The sequence below is a fragment of the Pleuronectes platessa genome, chromosome 7 (genome assembly GCF_947347685.1).
Source record: "Pleuronectes platessa chromosome 7, fPlePla1.1, whole genome shotgun sequence".
Classification (NCBI taxonomy): Eukaryota; Metazoa; Chordata; class Actinopteri; order Pleuronectiformes; family Pleuronectidae; genus Pleuronectes; species Pleuronectes platessa.
In genome coordinates, this window is record NC_070632.1 from 17705341 (window position 1) to 17729275 (window position 23935).

Sequence of the window (23935 nt, forward strand, 5' to 3'; positions counted from 1 at the left end):
AATTTTAGGGGTGTTGTATGATGTGCGTGTGTATGGAATGGTTTAACCTTTTTCTGCTCCACATAATTGAATAGTTAAGGATTTATTTAGACAATTTGTCGTAAATAAAGTTATTTAAAAGTCTTCTTCTTCTTCTTCTTCTTCTTCTTCTTCTTCTTCGCATCACTGAGCCGGAACAGATTTGAGTACACAACGGAGGGAGACGGGTCGGTCCGACGTCGCGAGTCTCAGGGTCAGGGGGACCCCGAACGACAAGAGACTACGTCTTCGTGTGTGTCGTGTGCAGCTATAAAAAAAAATAAAATAAATGAATTTCTTTTTTTAATTATTCTTACTGCGCAAGAGTCTACTTCTTCTTCTTCTTCTTCTTCTTCTTCTTCTTCTTCTTCTTCTTCTTCTTCTTCGCATAACTGAGCAAGAACAGGCTCAAGTAGACAACGTGGGCGGCGGGGCGGGCCCGACATCGCGACTCTCAGGATCAGGGAGACCCCGATCAGAGAGACGGCACTCAACGCGGTCACACCGGCGCGCAACTTGGAGCATGTGACGTGCAGAGATTTCGAAGAAAAAAAAAGCAGTCAAACACGTGCCATCGTATAGTCATTTTTTATTTTTTTTTATTATTATTACCGAGCAAGAACAGGTTTCAGAACATAATGCGGGGAGCCGGGGGGTCGCCACGAAGACAGGTCGGGGTCAAAGAGAGTTACTAACAATGCATCAGGGTACAAGTCGGGACACCGTCCCCACCGCCATTGCGTAGCCGTGCCGTCAAGAGCATTTGACACCGGCATGGTGCGTGTGTGTGCGTGTGTGTGTGTGTGCGTGTGTGTGTGGTTAGTTAAATCATTACCCAAACGCTCACAGCCAACAGCATGGGGAAGCAAGGACAACACGAGGGTTAAGTCCAACATTTTCACTGTGGAATAGATCATTTCAGGATACTTCAGAGTACTGTAAAAACACTTTGCTCAATAAGTTCAGAGAGAGACTGATATGCCTGTGTCCAGGGGCCCGTTTCACAAAGCAGGTTCAACAAACTCTGAGTTAAAACCTTAACTCTGGGTTGAGCAACTCTGAGCTGTCAAACTCTAAGTTTTCGGTTTCAGAACAGGTGATAACACTTAGTTCAATCAACTCAGAGTCAAGGTAACCCTGAGTGAAGCTTGTGCATGAGGATATAAAAAGCCTTCATCAATGGAGCACAGATAACATGATTCACCATGGCAACAAGTGGTAAACAGCCTCGATCCTCCTACTTCTCCCCAGTGGAGTTGGAAATATTAATGACTGCGTATGCAGAAAGTGAGCATATATTTTTAAAAAGAAGCAATACTGTGGCAGCAGCAAAAGCGCGGGATCTTGCGTGGCAGGAAATTGCTGACCGAGTCAATGCGTCAGTATTAATTTGAGAAAAAAAAGAAATGTTTTGTCTTGAATGTTCCACTTATTCAACAATTATATTCCATATGTGTGTCTGTGAGCACAGGTGCAACCCAACAGGCACCAAACGGACTTGGCAGCAGCTAAAGATGAAGTATAAAAATGTAGTTCAAACAGGTAAGGTATAATAAAGTACAAGCAATTGTGATGTTGTTTAGCCTGCCCTCATTAAACAGCATTTAGTGGCTACATTCAACATGTGATGGATATATTTAAGTAATTAGGGAAATCTGCAAAAAAAAGAGAAATCCCAACACTGCCAGTATTTAATATTGTCTCTATGAAAGCAACACCTAAATGCCTTTTATACATACAAGTCTCCAAAGTTGTGTTTTCTGTATGTATTTAAATTTGACCTCCATTATAGCCAACAGAAAAAAGGCTGAGGCCCGCAAAACAGGTGGCGGTCCACCACCACCACCTCTCACAGAGGCTGAAAAGATGGCCCTCAGTCAGAACAGTGGACGACCCATTGCTGAGGGCATCTCTGGGGGGAGTTCATCGGACCCACCCACGCCCCAGGTCACAGGGGCCTACATAAGAGGTAAGTTATTCAAATGAATGGCATGTACGTTAATCCTTTTTCTAGTGTTCGCTCAGTAATGGCCACCCATTCATCTTAGACACAACTTAGTTGGCACACTGATTTTTCTTGTAGCAGTAAGCTACAGTTCTTTGCAATTGGCTGCTTTTGCTTTCAGATATCAATCTATTTTAAGGTGACTCAGAGTTTGAAAAATTGTGTTTAAATTAGGTGGGGCACTTTTCTGGGTAATCATCAACTGTCTAATCTTCATTTTCTACCAGTTACTGATGGTGTAATCTGTCTCGTTGAGCCTTCTGCCATAACAGACCTCCATGCTGTTGTAAGTACTCTTAATATTCCACAGATTTTTCATAATTGGTAGAATATAACACACACATTCTGTTTCATTACAGGAGGATGATGAAGAAACCTTATCAGCTGCCACAGAGAGGGAAGATGCAGAGAGGCCTGCTGAAGTATACACCTTTTTTTTTTTTAAATAACTTTGGCTCAGTTAATAGTGTTGTTCCACAATACAACTTGCAACTTCTTTCTCTCTAACAGAGCCATGCTGGAAATTACAATGGGGAAGAAGGTCCATCAACCTCCACAGCACAGCTTACCTCAGTAAGATGTTGTTCAGCATTGACCCACAACTTACAATGACACTAAATAGACATGGCACTGAAATTCAATGTTATTTATGTTCCTATAGCTCCCTGTGAAACAACTTTACAAGGTATATTTAGAATCTCAAATAAACAAATCACACCTAGAAATGGAGCACATAAGGCTGCAGATCACCAAAACAGAAAAGGAAATACAACTGCTGGACCATCAGTTAAAGGTGGGTGACGTGCCCACAGGTGGATGTTTTTTAATTGTTTTAACAACAAAGGATTAACAACTGTACAAAATTTGTCCTTCTAGGAAATAAAGAAGACCTCATAAAATGAGATGCATATTGTCGTTCTTGAACATTGGGGAGGTGATGGGTCAGTTAGAAATGATTGACACATATCATGTCTCTAACAGCTCTTCCATCTCGTGTATCAGCAGGGGGGGTATGATTAATACCTGGATCACAGGGGGAAAGAGTAGGACATTGTTCTCCTCTAATAGTGGCAATGTTGTGGAGAACCACACATGCCACTATAATGTCACAAGCTCTCTCTGGGGTGACCCTGAGCCTACGAAGGCACTGGAACCGGGCCTTGAGTATCCCGATGGTCATCTCCACTCTGGCTCGTGTCCTGCAGTGAGCCAAGTTGTAGTGTCGCTGTGGGCCAGGCTCAGGGTCAGGGTAAGGGGTCAGCAGATAGCGCTGGCAGGGGTACCCTCTGTCTCCGAGTAGGTAACCATCGAACTCTACTATGATAATACAAGATACAGTTTGTTTCAGTTGCAATAGGAGGAAACAAAATATTTGATCATAGGATATAACTATATACTGTATATAAATTATATATATAAACTCACCACCGGCAAATCTGGCACTCAGTGTCGACTCACGAAACATTCGTGAGTCATGCACAGACCCAGGCCACTTCGCTTCCACATTGTTAATCATCTGGGCTCCATCACATATGATCTTCACAGTGGAGAACAGTAATTAGCTGTATGGTGTAGTGTATTTAATTTGGAATGTTAAAGGCTACTATTTAGGCCTACCTGCACATTAATGCTGTGGACAGATTTCCTATTCACATAATCTCCTTCATTTATTGAAGGAGCGATGATAGGAATGTGAGTGCCATCTATGCAGCCAATCACACCTGGAAACCCTAAAATATATCAAATTGACTGATTAGTGCTTCAAGTCTCAAAGCTTTATGACATAAATGAATTACTGCTTAGACTGATACCTGCAATTCTGTGGAACTCTTCTTTGAGAAGTCTGGTGGGTCTGTGACTTGGGAACACTACAAACGTGCATAGTAGCCGTTTCAGTGCAAGTGTCACATTTCGGACAGCCCGACAGACAGTTGCCTTGGACACATGCTCTGCATCACCGACGTTATACAAAAAACTGCCGTTGGCAAAAAAACGAAGTGCAATACAAAGAATTTGCTCGGAACTGAGAGCATGTCCACGATGCGTCATGTGAGCGATGTGAGGGCTGAGAATATCGTTTATATAAATTATAGATGATGCAGAGAAACGGAAACGCTCAAACAGATACTCATCAGGGAATGATAAAACATCCAATCGGGGTCTAATAATCCTCTCCCGGTGGAGATGTCTGCGAAGTATCTGCGCCTCGACATCAACTGGCTCTTCAATAAAAGGACACGCCATGTCTGCCACTGCCTTCAGTCTGCAGGCTTCAACTTAAGAGCAGGAGAAACTCGGGGTTAGTTGAAGAAAACCTGCCAGCGAGCAGGTTAGGTTCACGGAGTATGTTGCCAGGGTAACTGACTCAGAGTAAAGCTGAACTGGCTTTGTGAAACTGAAAAACCAGAGTTTCCCTCATCTCAGGGTTAACTAACTCAGAGTTTTCACTAAACCTGCTTTGTGAAACGGGCCCCAGGACCTCCCTGTTTACCATAATTGCACAAATTGGGTTTTTCCCTTCCGAAGGTCGTAGAAGCTCGGGGATGGGACCAATTGATCGGGAGTGCCCGCATTAGTGGGGTTAGAGCCTACTCGCAAGTCTCTACGACCTTCTTATCCATAACCCTGACCCTAACTCTAGCCTTAAACTTGAACCTTACCCCCCCCCCTTACCATAATTGCACATATTGGGTTTTTCCCTTTCGAAAGTCGTAGAAGCCCCCTGGACTTCTACGACCCTCTCTCTCTCTCTCTCTCTCTCTCTCTCTCTCTCTCTCTCTCTCTCTCTCTCAGAATTGGGACATTTCCGTGTAAACGTTGAGGTACGGCTCACAGAACAGCTCTATTTGTCAATATTTCCTTGTCATTATTTATTTTTATTCAGGCAAAACACATGCAATGCTTCAAAATGCAAGTGCACGGGCTCGGCCAGTGCTGCTTTAAAGTCCTAGAAATCTTAGTTTCTATTATTATTATTATTAATATTATTATTACTATTATTATTATTATTATTGTTATTATTATTATAACTGGCTCAGCTGATTAGTGGAAAAGCAGGAAGCGTTTCTGTCTGCGGATCAGTTTCTGAGACGCTGATTGGCTGTGGGTTTGTCACGTTGCCAAACACGGACGTGACGTGGTGCAGTGACACTCTGGTAACGGAGGAGCTCAGAGCCACGTGCATTCTCCCGGGACTTCACAGTGACTCTCTCCCGGGCCGCCTTTCGTATCTCACCGACATGGCGCCCCTGTCCCTGCCCCTGTCGTCCCTCCTCAGACACAGGGAGTGTCTCCACAGGACCGCCGTCTTCTGCAGCGTCATGCAGGGTTCACACCAGCGGCCCTTCTCCTCCAGCTCCCGCTCATGGAGACGGAGTTTCGGTTCGGTCCAGCTCCTGTCACGGCAGCAGCAGCAGCAGCACGGAGCATCAGTGTGTCGCAGCAGCTCCTCTTCAAACGGCCAGGACATGACGGAGAGACTGTGGTCTGTTTACAATCAGACCAAGAAGCAGACGGAAGGTAGGAACTCTGATCAGACACTTCATGCAGACACAGCACTGCAGGGAACTGTTGTTGTCTTATCACTCTGTCGTGACTCATGTTTCCAGCTTACTAATGCAGCAGCTAATTCCACAGACTCAGGTCAGCAGCCTATCGAACAACAAACCCACATGCAACACACAGTAAGCTATAGACTGTGATGCTTTAGGTGGGATGGACAGATCTGCAGCATCCTGTAAACATAACGCAGCTGCCATGGAAAAATAAAACTGCCTTTGAAGATCCTGCAACAAGCACGTTTAGTTGATTCAAGTCTACTGATGTGTCTGCAGGTTGTTACGTTGCGTTACTCAGTAGTTGTTGCATATATTCTATTAATGTGTTTTAATAGAAAACACATTAAAATAGGATACAATTATGAAAATGTAAATATGTATACAAAAGGAATTCAAAATAGAGAAACAAGACAAGAACTTACATAAATATTATTAACAGTAATTTGCATGAAAGGTGATCACAACTACACAACAAACCTTATATAATGAAACGTACCTTTATAATGTCCCGTATTTGTTGAAATAACTATTATTTAATCTCTCCTGAGAGAGTGTTTGAATTGGAATAAAAAAATGTGCTTGCCCCTAAAATGAGCAGCCGGTATAAAATGCTAATTAGTAAGTGTAACAAAAATGGACTACATCGCAATTTGTCACTCACACACCTCCACAGTTTCACTTTCTCTTGCCCAAAGTTTACAACCAACTAATCCATGAGTGCGTATAATCTTTAGAAAGTTGTGTTTCTGCTCTGAACATATCCATCGCCATCAACAAACATCGTTATCAGATGAACCTCCGTCCTATTAAATAAGATCCGACTTTCTGTCACAGCAACATGTCAAAATCCTGCAAAACTGCCAAGTAACCTGTATCGTTTCTCTCTTTTTAAGATATGATTCCAGCGATTTGCGCCAACTCCGTCAACCCCAACACCATTTTTGCAAACAACGAGATGAGCCTGCGGGACATCGAGATCTACGGCTTCGACTATGACTATACCCTCGCCTTCTACTCCAGCCACCTCCACACCCTGATTTTTAATATAGCCCGGGACATTCTTATCACTAACCACAGGGTGTGTGCAGTGTTTGACTCTTTGCAACCTGTAACTTCAAACTCATTCATGCAGTTAATACAGGAGGACGATACATTCCTGTATTTTTTTCTTTATCTGCCCTTTTGACGTTTCTTCCTCCGTGCATTAGTATCCAGAGGGTCTGCGGAAGTACGAGTATATTCCAAATTTTGCAGTGAGAGGACTTCACTATGACGTGCAAAAGGTAAGAAGGCCCAACTCCAAAAAAACTGAAACATTTGGTTAAAAAAATATATTTTGCATATTTTTATGAAATCCCTTTTGCAACAGGCGCTGCTAATGAAGATAGATGCTTTTCACTACATCCAGCAGGGAACTGTATACAGGTAACTGTGTTGTGTTTTATAGCAGGGGCAGTGGGATCAAATGTGAATTTTATATAATATGTTTTTTCTCATATGGCAACTGATAATCATGTTCAATATATAGTTATGTTAAAACTAAGAATCGTATAGCTTTCTCTCTTTATCGATGTTCTCAGGAGGTTGCACAAACTGCAGATAGAGTGGCTAATTTTGTTTAGTTTTTCATATTTCATCTTTTTCCTACAGGGGTCTGCATCCAGTTTCTGATGAGGAAGTAATTGCCATGTATGAAGGTTGTCACGTACCTCTAGAGATCATGAGCGACTTCTATGGAAAGGTGAAGAGAGCCTACATTTGTCTGTATCAACACAAGTAAAAACAACATCTTATTTATGAAGTGAATGACTGTCCTGCAGAGCTCCCACGGCCACACCATGAAACAGTTCATGGACATCTTCTCCCTGCCTGAGATGAACCTCCTGTCCTGCGTCAATGACTTCTTCATGAGGCACAACATCGACTACGAGCCAGTCCATCTCTACAAAGACGTGAAGGTGGGATCTACCTTTGTTTATAAGTGCTCAGGACTCGGCATGGCTCTCCTTTTCTGTGATTGAGTCTCTTAGCAGCCTGTGTGTAAAATCCAGCCACAAGTGCCAGACAATGTATTTACTTGTTTGCGGTGTGACGTGACACGTCAGCCATTCATGTTAATTTTAGCTCTGAAAACCAGCGTCTATTTTTAGTCAAGCTTTTGGCCATCTGTGTCTGTTCACTGGTGGCTCGGGTGCTTCAGTGGGAGAGAAGCGAGAAATCAGCGGTGTGTGTTCTTCCTCTGAGAGCAGCTGTCACGCCGGTCCGATCTATTCTGTGTGACACCCTAGCGTGTTTGACAGATCGCTGTCATTAAAAAGCCCTCACACGCATTCTCTCACTCACAAGTGTCTCTCTTGTCTTTTCAAGGACATACTCCTCAATCTTTTTTTTTCCTTACTGAAACTGATTTACTACTTGGTATTAACCTTTTATGTTTGCTTAATTATTTCAATAAATTATCCTTTAAATCTCCATCTCAATTCACTGACTTAAAAGCTCAAGATAATCAGTTTAAAATGTGGTGCAAAGTTTCTCAGTGTGTCAACAAAGTAAATTAACTCCAGGGTCTGTTTTCCTCATGTTTTCATTTGTATTCAGTGATGCACTTTCTTTATGCTTCCAAGTCAAGCGTTTATACAAAGACCAAGGTGTTGCTACGAGAGCTGAATGCCAACTTTGTGTCGCTGAAGTCAAAACTTCCTCGCTGAGGGCCATTTACTTTTTTTCCTCTTCACAGGAAGCCATTAGAGATGTTCACGTCAAGGGCATTATGTACCGAGCTGTGGAGGCAGATATTGGTAATGGATTGTATTACTTTGTTTGAACTAATGTAAAAAAAAATATACAGCTGCATGTGAGTTGTTGCCATTACGTTAAAAAATGAATTTGAATAGTGAAGCTGAGACATATGTATTTATTATATATATATATTCGTTTTTTTTCTGTCTCACTCTGTTTTCCAGGTAAATACATTTGCTATGGTGAGCAAAGCCATGCTGTGCTGAAGAAGCTGTCAGAGAGTGGAAAGAAAATGTTCCTCATCACCAACAGTCCCTTTGACTTTGTGTAAGTGTGAACAAGCAGGGTGCAGGCGCTTGTCGTCGTGGTTAATTAATTTATTGGTGTACAAATATTTAACTGCCGCTCTCACTTTTATGGATGGGCATAAAGACACACACACATCAAAGGACTTAGAAATAAAATCGTAGTTCATTATAAGTTATCGGCCTAAGAGGACGTGGTCTACGTGGGCTGCGTAAGCCCCGAAGACCCAACCGAAATAAGTTTCTGGTCTACACAGGATCTCAGTGATCGTGTCACCAGCCTGTCCCCCAGCCTGTCCCCCTCCACCCCCTTATTGCTGTCGCCTTGCAACAAGGTGGCAGTTTATATGGCAATATGTGGCAATTATAACCATTGTGTACGCACAAAACAGGGATTGCGTACGCCACTTCTCATGCAAACATTGGGGTCTAAAAAAACAACTTGACGGGAGAATGTGCTCACTTCCACGTTAACTCTTACCCATGAGTACAAACATTTTGGAGACAGGAAAATGATGATGCAGACATGATGTGGTGAATTGAAGCCAGATTATTGATCCACTTCATCCTTAACATTAAAACCAACAATGATTTTGTGCTCGCAGGACAGAACTGTTCCATAAGAACCTTCAATTGGAAAAGATAGCGGAGTTGCAGAGCCAAGTCATTAATAGTTTATATTATCTTCTAACCCTGTGCGTGTATCATCAAGTACGACACACACACACACACACACACTGTATGAAAACTAAAGTCACAAATAACGCTGTTGGTCTTTCAGGCCCTGCTTTATGGGTACACAACGGTTATAAATGAGGCCCCAGGTCTGTCTAGCCAACCTTAAACCACTTCCTTAATGTCCTGGGTTTAGTTATCAGTCACATTGAGTCATCACAGCAACAAAACATGTGATTGCCAGATATAAAACAGCAATGCAGTTTCATTGAGTTTCACACTAACACAGTAGCAGATGGACATATTATTGCTGATGTTTGCATCATCATTGCATGGTGCTGAATCAGGTGGATTGTTTGTGTTTGTACCCTCGTGATGAGCTTCAAGATGCTGCTGACGAGGTGAAATCTGGATTGTTTGTCTTCCTTAGGGACCGAGGAATGAACTTCATTGTAGGGAAGGACTGGAGGGACCTGTTTGATATTGTTATTGTTCAGGCCGACAAACCCAGTTTCTTCAACGACAGGAGAAAGTAAGTCTGTATATCCATGTTATGCCTCTTCTAGCCCACTAGGGGTCTCACTGGACCACACGATAAGCAGTCACTAGTAGGCCTAAACACTGTGTAAACCAATGGTGTAAACATTAGGTTTACGTGTTCCTTAGAGCTCTTAATATATATATTAGATCATATTATATAAATTTATATATATATATAAATATACTGTTTAAGATCTGTCTTTGTTTATTTCTCTTCGTAGACCTTTCAGGCGAGTGACAGACCAAGGTGCGTTGCTGTGGGACAGGATTCACAAGCTGGAAAAAGGGCAGATCTACAAACAGGTGTGGCGTTAGGCAATTACCTCACCAGTATGAACATAAATGAAAAGCCCCGTTGTTGACTTTTGTAATTTGTTGTTTGATCATGGTAGGGAAACCTTTATGAGTTCCTGAGACTCACCGGCTGGAGAGGATCCAAAGTCCTGTACTTTGGTGATCACATCTACAGCGACTTGGCAGTAAGCAGCATCCACACATATGTAGAGTAACAGGATAAATATAAAAACTCACAATACTCTGTAGTGTTTGCTGAGTCTGCCTTTCACTTATGAAGAACACAGCAGGAGATTTTCCGGCTCAGATGTGTACAGAACAACAGGAACATCCAGGGGAGGAGTGACGTCAGTGTAGAGCATGCAGGGAGCAGGACATGACGCATAGAGTCTGCTGTGGAACGCACATGTTTGTGTTAACAGTACATCGACACTGGTGTTTGCCCTCATCAGCAAAAGCTCTTGAATCTCATCTTTCCAAGTTAACACCATGTTTATGTCGAGTTTTCCTTTTTGATTATATTCTTCGGTTTGGCATGTTAGAAACGTTAGAAACACACTGGCTCACGGATTTTCTGAACATTTCCTTGTGTGTTCTCACCTGGGCACACTCAGACATTTTCTAGGTGGTTCGGTTGGAACATTTTCCAGCCTTGATTCACAAATGAAAAATCCTTTGTCCATCTATTAACTGACAGGCGCTTCGGAGAGAAATAATCTCTCATATTTGCAGAGATTCATTTGCAGTGTTTGGCGACCTGCAGTAAAATGACAAAACAAAAAGTTCCAGAATGTGTTTGGAGTGACATACAGCCCCTCTGGATATTTTAATGTAGGTGTGATGAATGAAATGAAACACTCTAACAACGTGGATATTTATACATATGGCGATAATGAAAGTCAGATTTTTACGTTTCTGGCATAATGCCCTCGCTGTTGGCAGGCAGCCAGGTGTCAAACATATCATCTTGCTTATTTATTGAGATGGAACACGCCGTGTGAAGTTCACTCTCAGTTTACAGTCGCCCTCAGTGGCTTTGGGACCAGATCATTACCGTAAGTCGAAACAGAGTAGAGGCCTCTCACGGGGGTGGGATCGGGGGAACAATTGAAAAGAATATTCTCATTTCGCTGATCCATTTCAACGTAGTTTTTCGATCTCAGGTTTGTCTGATGGAACAGATGTGCTTCGGTTTTAATGATGCTGATACTGTCGGCCCTGGCCACCTAACGGGCTACTCTTCACCATGGATTTAGGCAATTAATTGCAACCAGGGGGATTAAGGCTGGAAGTCTATTTTCCTTGATCTGATGTGTTCAGCTGCATTGGCTGTATGTTGACCTGTGAGCGCTGTGTGCTGCAGTGTACAATAGTTCTGTGACTGCATTGTATATCTTGAGCCTGACACTAGATTGAATCATTTATAAAGGCCCCTGTTTTTATGACTCTGTGCCGGAGACCGCCAGTGACCGAAAGCAGCATGTTTTCAGGATGTCCACCTGTACGTATGCTCATCCCATTATTATTAACAGGATGTCTCAAGAAATCCTTGAGGAAATGTCGAAAGTCAAGGTCACTGTGACAAACACATTCTTCACAAACACATTCTTTTACCTTTTGAACACAATTTCTCCGGGACACCTCGAGAGATTCCTTTCAAATGTGGTGCAAATGTTCACTTAGGCTCCTAGATTAACTGCTTAGATTTGGAGGGTCAAAGGCCAAGGTCACGGTGACCTAACAAAATATATACGAAAAATGTATTTACTCTTGAACTGCACAGGCATGTGGAGGCCTATATGGTAGTAATTCTTGAGAGGCATCCCTCACACCAGCCAAACAAATAAAAACAAATCATGCTGTACACAATGTTTCTATGTTGAACACTGATTTCATGGTCTTTGTCACTGCAGGATCTAACACTGAAACATGGCTGGAGAACAGGTGCCATCATCCCTGAGCTGAGGAAAGAGATCAAGATCATGAACACGGAGCAGTATGTGCACATGATGACCTGGCTACAGGCACTGACTGGACTCATTGAGCAGATGCAGGTTAGGAGACTTGTGTGTCAGTCTTCCTTGCTTTATTTATGTATCTCAACTTTTTGTGCTTAACTTCTTCGCACTTCTCCCGGACAGGTGCACAGGGATCCTGCGTCCCAAGCTGTCGTTGAGGAGTGGATCAGAGAAAGAGAGGCCATGAGGTAATAGAGATAATTACTCTGTCATTCATGAGCAGGTCAATAATACACTGAGCTCTTGTAGAGCTGATTAAACCAAATGCTTATGAATCTATTTTAATGGCAGGCCACAGACGAAGGACAGCTTCAACCCCCAGTTTGGGAGTCTTTTCCGCACCTACCACAACCCCACGTACTTCTCACGCCGACTGTCGCGCTTTGCCGACATCTACATGGCCTCTATCAGCTGCCTGCTCAACTACGACTTCCAGCACACCTTCTTCCCCCGCCGTAACCCTTTGCAGCACGAGTCCCCCTTCTGGCCTGAGGACATCCTGAAGGTCTGAGCGTCTCCACGCTGCACCGCAGGACCAAAGCAGCGTCTGATTAGAAAGAGACAGAGACAGAGACAGAGAGAAGAAGAGATTGTTAAAAGAATTAACAGGAATGAAGGAATTTTATTGCTGATTTTAAACAACTTGAAATAAGGTATTGTAGAAGATGCATGCCACATTTGAGGTCATGCATAATTGTCTAACTATCACATTAAGTGTTGATGTTTATTACGTTAGAATAATGTATTTTCTGAGCTAGTGGTGAAGGTCAGTGTAAGATGTGAACTGTGGGTGGTTAAGGTTTGGGTTAGGCATGAATTGCTCCTGGATATGGTTAGGGATAAGGTTCTGGTTTGGCTGTCCACACAAAGAATGGGAGTCAATGCAAAGTCCTCATAAGGCCAGCTGTGCAAACCTGTAAGTGTGTTGTGTATGGGAGAGAGCGATTTTGGTGCAAGATTATACGAATATAATGCAACAGTTTAAACAATAGGGGGCAGTCATACATCAAGTCTGTCATGCTGTGAATTCTTCACCATCTGTAAACATTATCTTTGCCTTTTTTGTCCTAACAGCAAGTTTAAAACTGAGATATGACATTTGAATTACAAACTCTGTTGCCTTAATCTCATGCTCACGTTACTGCCGTGTATATATTTTTGTAACAGCCTGATGTTATTTCTGTCAAGCCTTTAGGTTAATTTCACCTTGAGTTGAGATCTTGTGATGTCAGATTTTTTCTCTTGTTTTAATAATATTTGGCACAGCCTGTGTGTCTCTCCGAAGCAAATGAGAGATGTTAATATTAGTCGGGAGAAAATAGAGTGCCGGTGCTATATTTAGCACGCGTGTTGCTATTTGATCTGTGCAGAGTTTCGAGGATTTCTCTCTGTTTTCTTTTTTCTTTTTTTCCTGAAAATATGTTAAATGCTCTCACCCATGCTAGAATCTACTGTTGAACAAGTTAAAAAGGGAAAGCATATACATCTCCACCAGTGACCACACAGTACCTCATGGTTTGCTTTATTCATTTGATTGTGTTGTGTTTGTCCTGATGTGTATTTTTATTTCATTATTTATTAAAATGGAAATGGCTTAATAATTGTAGCCTAGTGCTTGTGTCATTAATGTGGAACAGCTTGATGTAATTAGATAATTATACTGTAATCAGATTTAATTTGCAGGTATGTGTTTAGTGAGTGTGCAGTCCAGTGTGTGCCATTTACTTTGTTATTTGCTCTGTGAACAACAAAAGGAAAAGAAACGTAGCGTATTTAGAAAATTGATTTTGAGCACTAATTTATCCCTTGTTAATAACTCTTCCAATTACCATTACAGCAGCTGGTTTGTTGGGATTAAACCTCTAAATCGTGTTATGGACCAATTTCTCATATTGCATTTGATGCCTTTTCTATCAGACAGGTGCGCAGTCTGAGATCTTGGAAATAAGAAAAGCTGAGGGATCAGAAATGATAAGATCTGTGACGCTGTGTTCTGGGCTGAGCACAGAGTCTGAGGGTTTAGTCCTCTGGCCTCACAGCGGTTTCACCTGGACATCATTTAGGGCGTCATGGACAGCAACAGCACCGCGTGGAGCTCTAGCTCTCATCCTCCGTACAACCTCGCCGAGATGGCGACGGTGTCTCCCACCATCTTCCCTCGGTTTGGTTTCAGCATACTTTCCTTCCTCATGTTCATCAATACAGTGTTGACAGTTTTCAACAACGGCCTCGTCATCACCGTGATGCTGAGGAACCTGTCTCTGCTCCAACCGATGAACGTCTTCATCCTCAGCCTGGCCGTGTCTGACCTCATGATAGGCCTGTGCGGCTCCTTGGTCGTCACCATCACCAACTACAAAGGCTATTTCTTTATTGGCCACACGGCCTGTGTGTTTCAAGGATTTGCAGTCAATTACTTTGGTGAGTGGAGATGTGTTTGACAATGCTTGTGATATATAAAATATTAAAGGAAGGATGAGAGGATAAAATGCTTTACCCCTGAATTAATTGTCTCTTTACTATAATATTTAGGTTCTGGGGCTTTTTTTGTTGCTTTATGAAGAAGTCAAACCAGATATTTGTGTGATTTAAAGGTTTACCTATCGATTGAGAAGGAAAGACGATGTATTTACCAGACAATGGCTGAGGTTTAGAGATAAAGACATCAGCTCTGCATAACACTGTGGGAAAAGTGGGAGAGGAGTCTTTCTGTTCACCTCAAAGCTTTCAAATCCTTAGATTTTGGGGGATTTAATTCATGATTTTGGGACTGATCGAATGTTGATTTAGAGTAAACACAGGTCTTTTCATGAAAATGTTTGCCTAGTTGGCTTGGGAAATTTCTGCTTCACAAACTTCCTTTCCTAAGAAAGATTTAAAAACATGCATTTGAAAGCCCCAAAAATGTTTTAACTTACCCTTGAGCTGAGATTCTCTTTCCACCATAGGTTTGGTTTCCCTCTGCACTCTGACCCTGCTCGCCTACGAGCGCTACATCGTGGTGTGTAAACCAAGAGCTGGTTTTAAGCTGAGCATGCGGAGAAGCTTCAACGGACTCGTATGCGTGTGGGTATTCTGCTTGTTTTGGGCCGTGGCTCCGCTGTTTGGCTGGAGCTCCTACGGACCCGAGGGAGTCCAGACCTCCTGCTCTCTGGCCTGGGAGGAAAGATCGTGGAGCAACTACAGCTATCTCATCCTCTACACCCTCCTCTGCTTCATTCTCCCCGTCATAGTCATCATCTACTGTTACTCCAAGGTGCTCAAATCCATGGATAAGGTGGGTTCAGTACGGCGTCGGCATGTTTATCACACTTTTACACCATTAAAACAATGTTTTAAAACTCACACCTCCATTCTCATCTGTTTGCAATCTACCACCTACAGACAGAAACAGGTTATGAACTTTTAATAGGGGTCAAATGTGTTTCTCCACTCATGCAGCTGAACAGGAGTGTGGAGCTCCAGGGTGGGCGTTCCTGCCACAAGGAGAACGATCACGCCATCAATATGGTCCTGGCCATGATTGTATCTTTTTTTGTTTGCTGGTTGCCCTACACGGCGCTGTCCGTGGTAGTGGTCGTGGACCCTGAGCTCTACATCCCTCCGCTGCTTGCAACCATGCCCATGTACTTTGCCAAGACCAGCCCTGTCTATAATCCCATCATCTACTTCCTCTCCAACAAACAGGTAAGCAGCTAAAGTGTGGAGCTGAGATGCAAAGGCTGAGTGTGAACCAAGATTCGCACAAGAAATACAGAGGCCTATTTGCATGTCATGCCTGTGAAACAATGGCTCATATATTTCCTGACAGGGGGATTATGTGTTTGTTTTTGTTATGTCCCACAGTTCCGCGATTCCACCCTGGAGGTGCTGTCGTGTGGACGATACATTCCCCATGGACCCACTAGTGTCAGCTTCAACATGCATAGCTTGAACAGGAGGAGCCATGTGATTCCCTTCAACAGGAACATCAACATGCAATGCAGGGTTTTGCCTCTGTGACTGTCTCCGCTGTCGAATGTCGGTGCCTCGGCGTGGACACAGATCTAAAGATCCACAGGCTCATGTCTCACACAGACGTCTTCGATGTGTCAACGTCAACAGAGACAGCTCAGAGACTAACAGCTGCTGTTCTTTAGGTGGAGAGAATAAAGGAGAGACCTCTGGAGTAATGCAATTCAATACAATATTAAATAGATAGATAGATTGATACATAGAAGGCCAGATGGACAGACAGACAGACGGAAGGGCGAACAGACTGATATAGGTTGATGGATGGATGGATGGACCATAGATAGATAGATAGATAGATAGATAGATAGACAGATAGATAGATGGATTTACAGAGTGACATATAGATTGACAGACAACAGAGGGACGGACGGATGGACAGATTGGTGGACAGACAGACAGCCAGTAGATAAATAGATAGATAGACAGATAGATAGATGTATTGAACTGCATTAAACTGCAGGGTGTTCTAGTATTTATTGTCCATTGCTTTTTTTCTAGACCAATCAGAATGATCATTAAGATGGTTTTATTTCTGTGATTTGCTTCGATCAATAAACTATAAACTTGTGGAAAAAATAAGGGAGTCAGGAAACTCTGACTGAAATGAATGTTTGTATTTCTTTCATCTCTGTGAATTTTTTAAGAAGCCCGCACACAAGAGAGGGAGTCAAACCTTTGATTTGTTGTTCGTAAATAAAATGCACTGGACCTGTTTTAGTGTAGCGTGAGTTAAGAGAGTTCCGACTCTCAGAAAGCCACTTGGGTGATTAACAGTTTCAAGGAGCTGGGTAATGAAATATTGATTCACACGGACAGAGGAGTGTGCAACAATTTTTATATCACAAGGAGTTTTTCTGGGAGCGAGGGCTGGGATTTTTATTGTAAGATATGCTGCCGAGCGCCTCCTTCTATGTAACAACATTATGCAAATGTTGATTTCAAAATTAGAGTAAACAGTAAACAGCTCCATCATCAAATCAACACTGGCAGCTCCGTCCACATCCTTTGACTTATTTCTGTTTTAGTCTTTTACCAACATTTCCAGACTTCTGCTGCACAAACCGCAGCATTTCATCACTGCGCTGAACTGTATACAGGTTTCATTTATAAACAGATGAATGCAGGAGTTACGTCTAAAAATGTTATTTTCAGTTGCAGAGAAAAAGCAATATGCTATTGTGTATAACACAAAATTAGATTAGAAAAGCAGGATATAAGAGCGCACTTGTTAAGCAACATGTATTTTACCAATGTTGATTCAGCGAGACAGTAAAACCTTTTTCTGGGTATCCTGCTCTGTGCTCTGCATGCTGAGCCTGTGTCGGTGTTATACTCTGTGCTTTTCAATCTTCGCCGACAGTTCAGAGGGGGATTAAACAGTTCGGGGAATGATGACATAATGACACAGTCTGTGGACCTGAATTCAACCCGTCAGGTCGAGTCTCACATGGCACACGCCACCGCCCGCACTGAGTCACCACAGCCGAGACTCACACACATCAGTGGATAAGGAGGAAGAGACAGGATGCATTGAAAGAGAATTTGATTGATTTTGAACTGTTGATTTAGCACCTGGGATTAATATTTTTTTAATGCTTGTTTATTATATTGTGATTTACTTTATTGTATTGCTTTGATTTTAGTTGGCAATTTTAATTAACCATGTTTTAACCATGATGTTACTTTTGACGATAAGACAATAAACATTTGCCATAAGATCATTGAATCTGACAATATTTTAATTCTTTTATTAAAAGGACCAAAACATTTTCACATATCAAACTGTCACTTGGTCGTTCCACACATCTTTCACTTTACATTACAATACAATTAGTAACTAGAGACCTAATTCTCACGACTTTGTTTAATTTGTATGTTGTAGGATTGCAATCGGTGCCCATGATGGAGTAAAGTCATTATGTAAATATATCAAGTTTTTTTGGATTCATTAGTGTTTGTTGGGAGAAAATAAAAATAAAACATGTCTGGCTGAATTTTGTAATTTTTGTAATAACTTTGTATTTGGTCCTGCTCCCTCCATTTTGTTTCCCCTGCTTGATGTAAATATTGCCGATGAGTGTCAAATTCTAAATACAGCATTTTTCATTTGCAACTCCCCCTTTGTTTCATTATTTCTATTTCAACAAGTCGCTTGATGTGTTCTCTCTGTTTACAACGTCCTAAAATGTTCACAGTTATCTGTTCCCGCCGAGAAGATCGAGACTTTGACGCAGTTTTCTTCTCCAGACCTTCCTGTTTATGTCGTTTGAGAGACATTTGATCAGTTTAATATGTAGGCTGGTCAGGAGAAAGATGTATTGTGTTGATCTAATCCCAGATTTGGCATAGTCCATAAGCTTTCAGATCTGAAGCAAAGAGCATTTCACACTTTATCTCCAAACAGGATTACACAATGTCATGCTATAATCCAGCAGCATGGCTCCCCTTATTTCCTGAGCCAATTCAAGAACTCCCAAGTCATCCGTCTGGCATAGCTAATGCAGAGCTTTTAACCTTTGTGTGGTGCTGCATTAAATGTAATGGATAGCTGTACAGTTCACAAACACACACACAGATCAACTATAGGTTCATCCCATCATCATTACTGCATTTGAAAAAGTTGGATGTAAGGGTTGAGAAAATAGTGACATTTCAGCTTTTCCTTGATCAGCCATCCGTCCTTTCCATTCGTCTCTGCTGTGAATACCCAGCACAGTTTTTAATGAATGTGAACAGTGAGGACTCCCAGGTGGCCGCTGGCGCTGCGGGGTGATAATGAAAAGGGCGGATACTGCGGCGTAACTTGTCCAGGCTCAGGGTTCACTCATTAATCTCAGTCGCTCAGCGGAGAATCACACAGCTCAGTGTGTATTTGGTGTGCGTATGAAGATACAGAACTAAACATGTCGACTCTCTGAACTCAGAGATGAGAGTTAAACCTGCGCCTGCACGGGACTTTGGGAACAACACCATTTGGGAGGAATACGTTGACATCAGCTTTGTGGTGGCAAACAGCTTGGTGCTGTTGATGACCTCTGTGGTTGGAATCGGTGCGAACATTTTTGTGATACTGGCGGTCTATCACCAAAAGTCCCTGCAAACTTCGAACAATGCGCTGGTGGTGAATCTTGCGATCATAGACAGCCTGCGGTGTGTAATGGACTGCCCCTTTCTCTTGACCATCGTTGTGGCTGTGCATCGGTACGGACACGTGGACGAGACGCTCTGCGATGCCCAAGTGGCCTCTTTCTCTTTCTGCTGCTGTATCCAGCTGTTAACACTGGCATGCATCAGTGCAGAAAGGTACCAGGCCATTGCACAGCCCTTCAAAATACGCCAGCGAGGAAAACGGATCAAAGTGCTGATTCCTCTCACATGGACCGTGGCGATTCTGGTGGCTGTTTATTGTCTCATATTTGTCAAGGACTCACCGGTGCACATAAGGTGCAAAGGATTACAGAGAGACATGTTAGCCTCCTATGACAGCTTTGGACTTTACATGCTGTTCCCACTGTGGGCCGCCTGCTTCGGTCTTATCATTGGATTCTATGCTGGCATATTTGCCATTGTGAGGTCGCACAATCGCAAAATATTCGACAAAGGTACTACTCCACTCCCTAAGAAAGAAAAAACAGAGGATAAACAAAAGACGGAAGAAACCACGATTGTGGAAAATGGAAAGTCTGAGCAAAAGCAGACCTCTCCACCTGCTGCCCCGGTTGAGCCGGTGACTAAAGCTGAAGTGTGTTCATCAAAGATAGATTCTTCAACTGCTCCACTGACCCCAATAAAACCTGCGCAAAGTGTGTCTGGTTCAGAGAAAGAATTGAAGAACACTGTGGAGATAACAGACTTGGAAACAGAACAACCATGCCCTCCTGCAAAGCAGGTTGCAGTGCGACTGCAGACTGAAGAGAAGCCATTTAAAACAGAGCAGTCCAACCCCTGTGCCACGAGAGTGGAGGCAAAACCATCAAATAGAGTTGCCGCTGTTAGTGTTAAGAGCTCAACTGCAGAGCCCCAGAAGGTGTCAAGCATATTTAACACAGAAAACCAAACCGAAGAGAAAGTGAAAACTGACAAGGCACCCACTGAAATGACAGGAACCAGCCCCCGTGTTCCCTGCTCAGAAGATCCTGAATCTATTGCTGTTTTACAGATTAAACCGAAACAGGGCGAGGACAGAAGTGGAGGACAAACCCCGGCTGTCACAGTAGATCAAGTGTCTTCATTACCTCCAGTCGCAGGTGACGCTCCAGAAACAGAGGCTCCCAAAATCGAGGTAGAAGGTGCTGTTTGCATGATGCCTTCAAAAGAGGGTAAAGAGAGAGCGAACAAAAGGAAGGAAAGCAAAATGGCGAAGCGTGCTGGTTACATAATTGTAACCTTCCTCTTGTTCTGGCTGCCGCTGATCACAACCATCCTGGTGAATTTTGTCGTTCCCAAAAACAAGAATACACCGGTGAGTTATCACAGAAGCAAGGACGCAATTTTACAAGCACTTAGGAAAAAGCTGTGACATCACATTTAGGACCAAAATAAACAAGCAAGTGTGAAGAAGAGATGTGAAGTGTGAAGTATTTGTCGTTGCGTGTGTGTGTGTGTGTGTTTGTGTGTTTAATAACTGACAGCCTTTACAGTCTTTCTGAATGATCTGTAACATTTTTCTTTTTCATCCTCTACTTTTCCAGATAAACATCATGCACGATGTGGAGATCCTGTCAGTGTCTGTTTCCTGTGTAACGTCACTGACCGACCCCATAATATACGCCGCAGTGAACCCGCAGTTTCGCACAGAATTTGACAGAATAAGAAATAAGGTTAAAATGGCGCTCACCGTTCAGTGACACCAGACCAAAGGACCGGTCAATATTCATTACTTAAAATTGGTCTATTCATTGTGTTCCAATCTTAATTGAATTAAATCCCAAAGTGTGATTTGTATTTAGGTATATAGGAGGTTTATTATGTTATATGCCGCTGTGTTATCTCCGATTTTATGCAGGCTGACTTCTCAGCAATCACTTAACACTGCAGAGCTGAGGCGCTGCATGCTGTGAGACGCAGCCTGGACCAATGCAATCAGCTCAGCGGGGGGGAGGCTGCCGTGTTTTTCCGTCAAACAACCCGGTGAGGCCTGTGCGTCTGTCCCCAGAGACCCCACAGCCTGGACCCACCACTGGGCCAGTCAGGTCCTCACATGTCCTCCAGCATCACCTAATTATCATCCCATCTCCGCCATTAGTGATGCTGTTTGAGCAATCAGGAGACAAACGTTATGAAATTGACCTAATTGTGTTTTAGTATAAAAAAAAGAGAAAAGACATGGCTCATTAAGGGGATGTTTCAGTAGAGCTACAGTATTTATTCTATCCACTCAACCAAATGCACAATGTGTGATTATTCGTCTCTCCTTACCCCTTTATATATGTACCCCATGACAAGGTTTGTATTTCATTAAAAGCAAAGTGTTGCAGAATTTACATAACATACCCGGCTCGTTGTGATTTCCTTTCTCCATTTTCCAGTTTTTACTGACAAACCTCCGACAAGAAGAAGAGACATACTTTTAATAAAACAGAATTCTGCAATGACAGCATGCAAATCCTTAATTCAACCAGGTAACAGACAGAAAGAGAATGCCAACAACTGTCAACTAAATCTAGAAATTAGAGGAGCCAACTTCAAATGCAGTTGATAAAGTTCTGAGATATTTACAATATGAAAAATGTACAAAATGGCCCTTTGACACACTGCGACCTTCCCTTTGAGTGCGGTGATATAACAGGAAATCAGTGGAATCGATGGTCAACCCTCTTTCATTTGGATTCCCAGGTCAATACTATGTGGGTCCACATTAGGGTTAGTATTAGTTAAGTGTTGCAAAGAACATTCACTTACATCTCTACCTTGTAACCTAACTAATATGTACCCTGTTTTTTTCATTGATGACGATGGCTTCGACATTTAGATTCACATCAGAATGTCAAATATGTAAGCTAACACATATTTTGTGGTTTTGACTTTCACTTGCACATTTCACAAACATGTCAGGATGGGTAGCATATTTTACTCATCAAGCGATGACATGGACATGTTAACGAGGCATTTCATGAATATTCATAACGGTTATTCATTCCTGTGGATTCATGATTTCTGCATTTACAACAGTGAGGGGACGATTAGAAACCAGTCAATTCGGGTTTTTTGAAAAAACAATCTATATAACTGGGTGCTAACTGAAGTGAAAGTGCACATAGATTGTTTGAATATTCACAAATATGGCCCCTGGGTAATGAACATGTGCTTTGTCAATTAAGGTCACCAAGCATGACCTTGAAACAACATCTTTTCCTTCTCTGAATCAGAAGACAACAAATACACCAACATTACATATTCAAAAATAAAGTTTTTTTTCTCAGTATGTTTAGGCAACAACAAAAAAAACACACGCAATCCTCAAAACCCTTCCTCGCTCTTCTGTGCTTAATGTAGCAAGATCTGCTGGTCGCTTTTATTCCAAGAAAGCCGTCCACATCATTTTAATACCATGCAGAGTTTGACATCAGATGAGATCACTACTTCAAAAACACCCCCCTCCCCCCTCTGCTAATCTTATAATCCCTCTAGATTATGGCAGGTTGATGCTCGGTGGTCCCTCTCCTCAGCATCTGGTTCTCCTCAAGACCAGTTAGCTGATAAGATAAGCGTGACATCTACAAGGCAGATACTCGGACAATGTTGCTCTGAGAGTACGCGATGGCGGTTGTGGAGCCGTCCCTGTCCGATGAGGTCATCACCGGGGCAGACAGGCGGACCATGGAGGGAGTGATGTAAGCTTCGTCACATTTCAAGGGCACAGTACCGTCGAGTTTGGCATTCAGGCAGGAGCGGCTGCAGGAGGGAGCACAGGATGAAAGAGGGTGAGAGGCCTGACCTTGTGAATGTATTACACAAAGCCTGCATCACACAGAGTCCTTCCAGAGCTTCTGTTTTCTAATAAAGCCACACTTAGGAAACAGGCCTTCTTCACAAAGAGGGAAAGGAAAATTAGCGCTTGCTGCTCATTAAGGTATATTTCAGTTTTCAGAGTGGACTACAGTTATTTCTCTTTCAAGTAATTTCTCTATAGAGGCAGTAAAAACTGCTTTTTGTTGCATGAAAACACATTTAATTTTAGGTTTCCTTTTAATTGCATGTTAAATCAAAGAAAATTATAAGGTTTAATGGTTAGGAATAAAAAATAGCAAGAAAACACACATCCAGTAAGAAAATATTTTGATGGGTGCTGGATCAACAAAACATCACGGAATTGTTTGGAAATGAGAAAATCGGGTCACACGCACAAGTTCCAGTGAAAGGAGTCGAGTTTTAAACCAAATTATGAAATGAATTTTTTTTCTTTAAAGTGTAATGTGCTATAAATAATTCAGAATAATAATAACCACATTTAAGATTAAGATACATTCATTAATCCCAAACACATGCACTTGTAGGGAAATTTAACCTCTGCTTTTGACCCATCTGGTGCAGGACACACAGAGCAGTGAGTAACCATGTACGGCGCCCGGGGAGCAGATATTGGGGGAGCAAGGTGCCTTGCTCAGGGGCACTAGACAGGGTAGGGAGAATCCTCTTGGATTTTTGGACAGATCCAGGTTCGTCTTTTTGTTGTTTCGCAGTGGAGTCGAACCAGAGACGAACCAGAGACCTTTTCTGCCCATAGTCCAAGTTTCTGCCACTAGTCCACCGCCTCTCCCTTTACCCATA

General features: G+C 42.5%; 5 protein-coding genes across 5 annotated transcripts in view; 3 read left to right on the top strand and 2 right to left on the bottom strand.

Annotated features, from left to right (window-relative positions):
• Window positions 1-2873: 2873 nt before the first annotated feature.
• LOC128444559 (putative nuclease HARBI1) lies at window positions 2874-4490 on the bottom strand. The gene is made up of 4 exons (XM_053427101.1): window positions 3835-4490; window positions 3641-3753; window positions 3449-3560; window positions 2874-3340 (listed from the first exon to the last, which is right to left on the bottom strand). Exons 1-4 carry the CDS (start codon window positions 4265-4267, stop codon window positions 2970-2972), a joined length of 1029 nt encoding a protein of 342 aa, XP_053283076.1. The 5' UTR covers window positions 4268-4490; the 3' UTR covers window positions 2874-2969.
• Window positions 4491-5193: 703 nt separating this feature from the next.
• Window positions 5194-13752, top strand: nt5dc3 (5'-nucleotidase domain containing 3). Its single transcript, XM_053427765.1, has 14 exons — window positions 5194-5542; window positions 6474-6658; window positions 6789-6863; window positions 6950-7005; window positions 7231-7321; window positions 7401-7538; window positions 8318-8378; window positions 8544-8646; window positions 9730-9831; window positions 10061-10142; window positions 10232-10318; window positions 12047-12187; window positions 12275-12339; window positions 12443-13752. Exons 1-14 carry the CDS (start codon window positions 5263-5265, stop codon window positions 12660-12662), a joined length of 1686 nt encoding a protein of 561 aa, XP_053283740.1. The 5' UTR covers window positions 5194-5262; the 3' UTR covers window positions 12663-13752.
• Window positions 13753-14220: 468 nt separating this feature from the next.
• On the top strand, window positions 14221-16185 carry parietopsin. Its single transcript, XM_053427823.1, has 4 exons — window positions 14221-14572; window positions 15100-15428; window positions 15593-15838; window positions 15998-16185. Exons 1-4 carry the CDS (start codon window positions 14221-14223, stop codon window positions 16151-16153), a joined length of 1083 nt encoding a protein of 360 aa, XP_053283798.1. The 3' UTR covers window positions 16154-16185.
• Window positions 16186-19091: 2906 nt separating this feature from the next.
• On the top strand, window positions 19092-21012 carry LOC128444140 (dopamine D2-like receptor). Its single transcript, XM_053426447.1, has 2 exons — window positions 19092-20627; window positions 20857-21012. Exons 1-2 carry the CDS (start codon window positions 19092-19094, stop codon window positions 21010-21012), a joined length of 1692 nt encoding a protein of 563 aa, XP_053282422.1.
• Window positions 21013-21721: 709 nt separating this feature from the next.
• Window positions 21722-23935, bottom strand: part of LOC128444531 (potassium voltage-gated channel subfamily D member 2) — a 32986-nt gene continuing 30772 nt past the window's right edge. Inside the window, exon 7 of the mRNA XM_053427058.1 lies at window positions 21722-23059. Coding sequence (XP_053283033.1) covers window positions 22882-23059 — 178 coding nt within the window. The 3' untranslated portion in view covers window positions 21722-22881. The remainder of the gene's footprint in view (window positions 23060-23935) is intronic.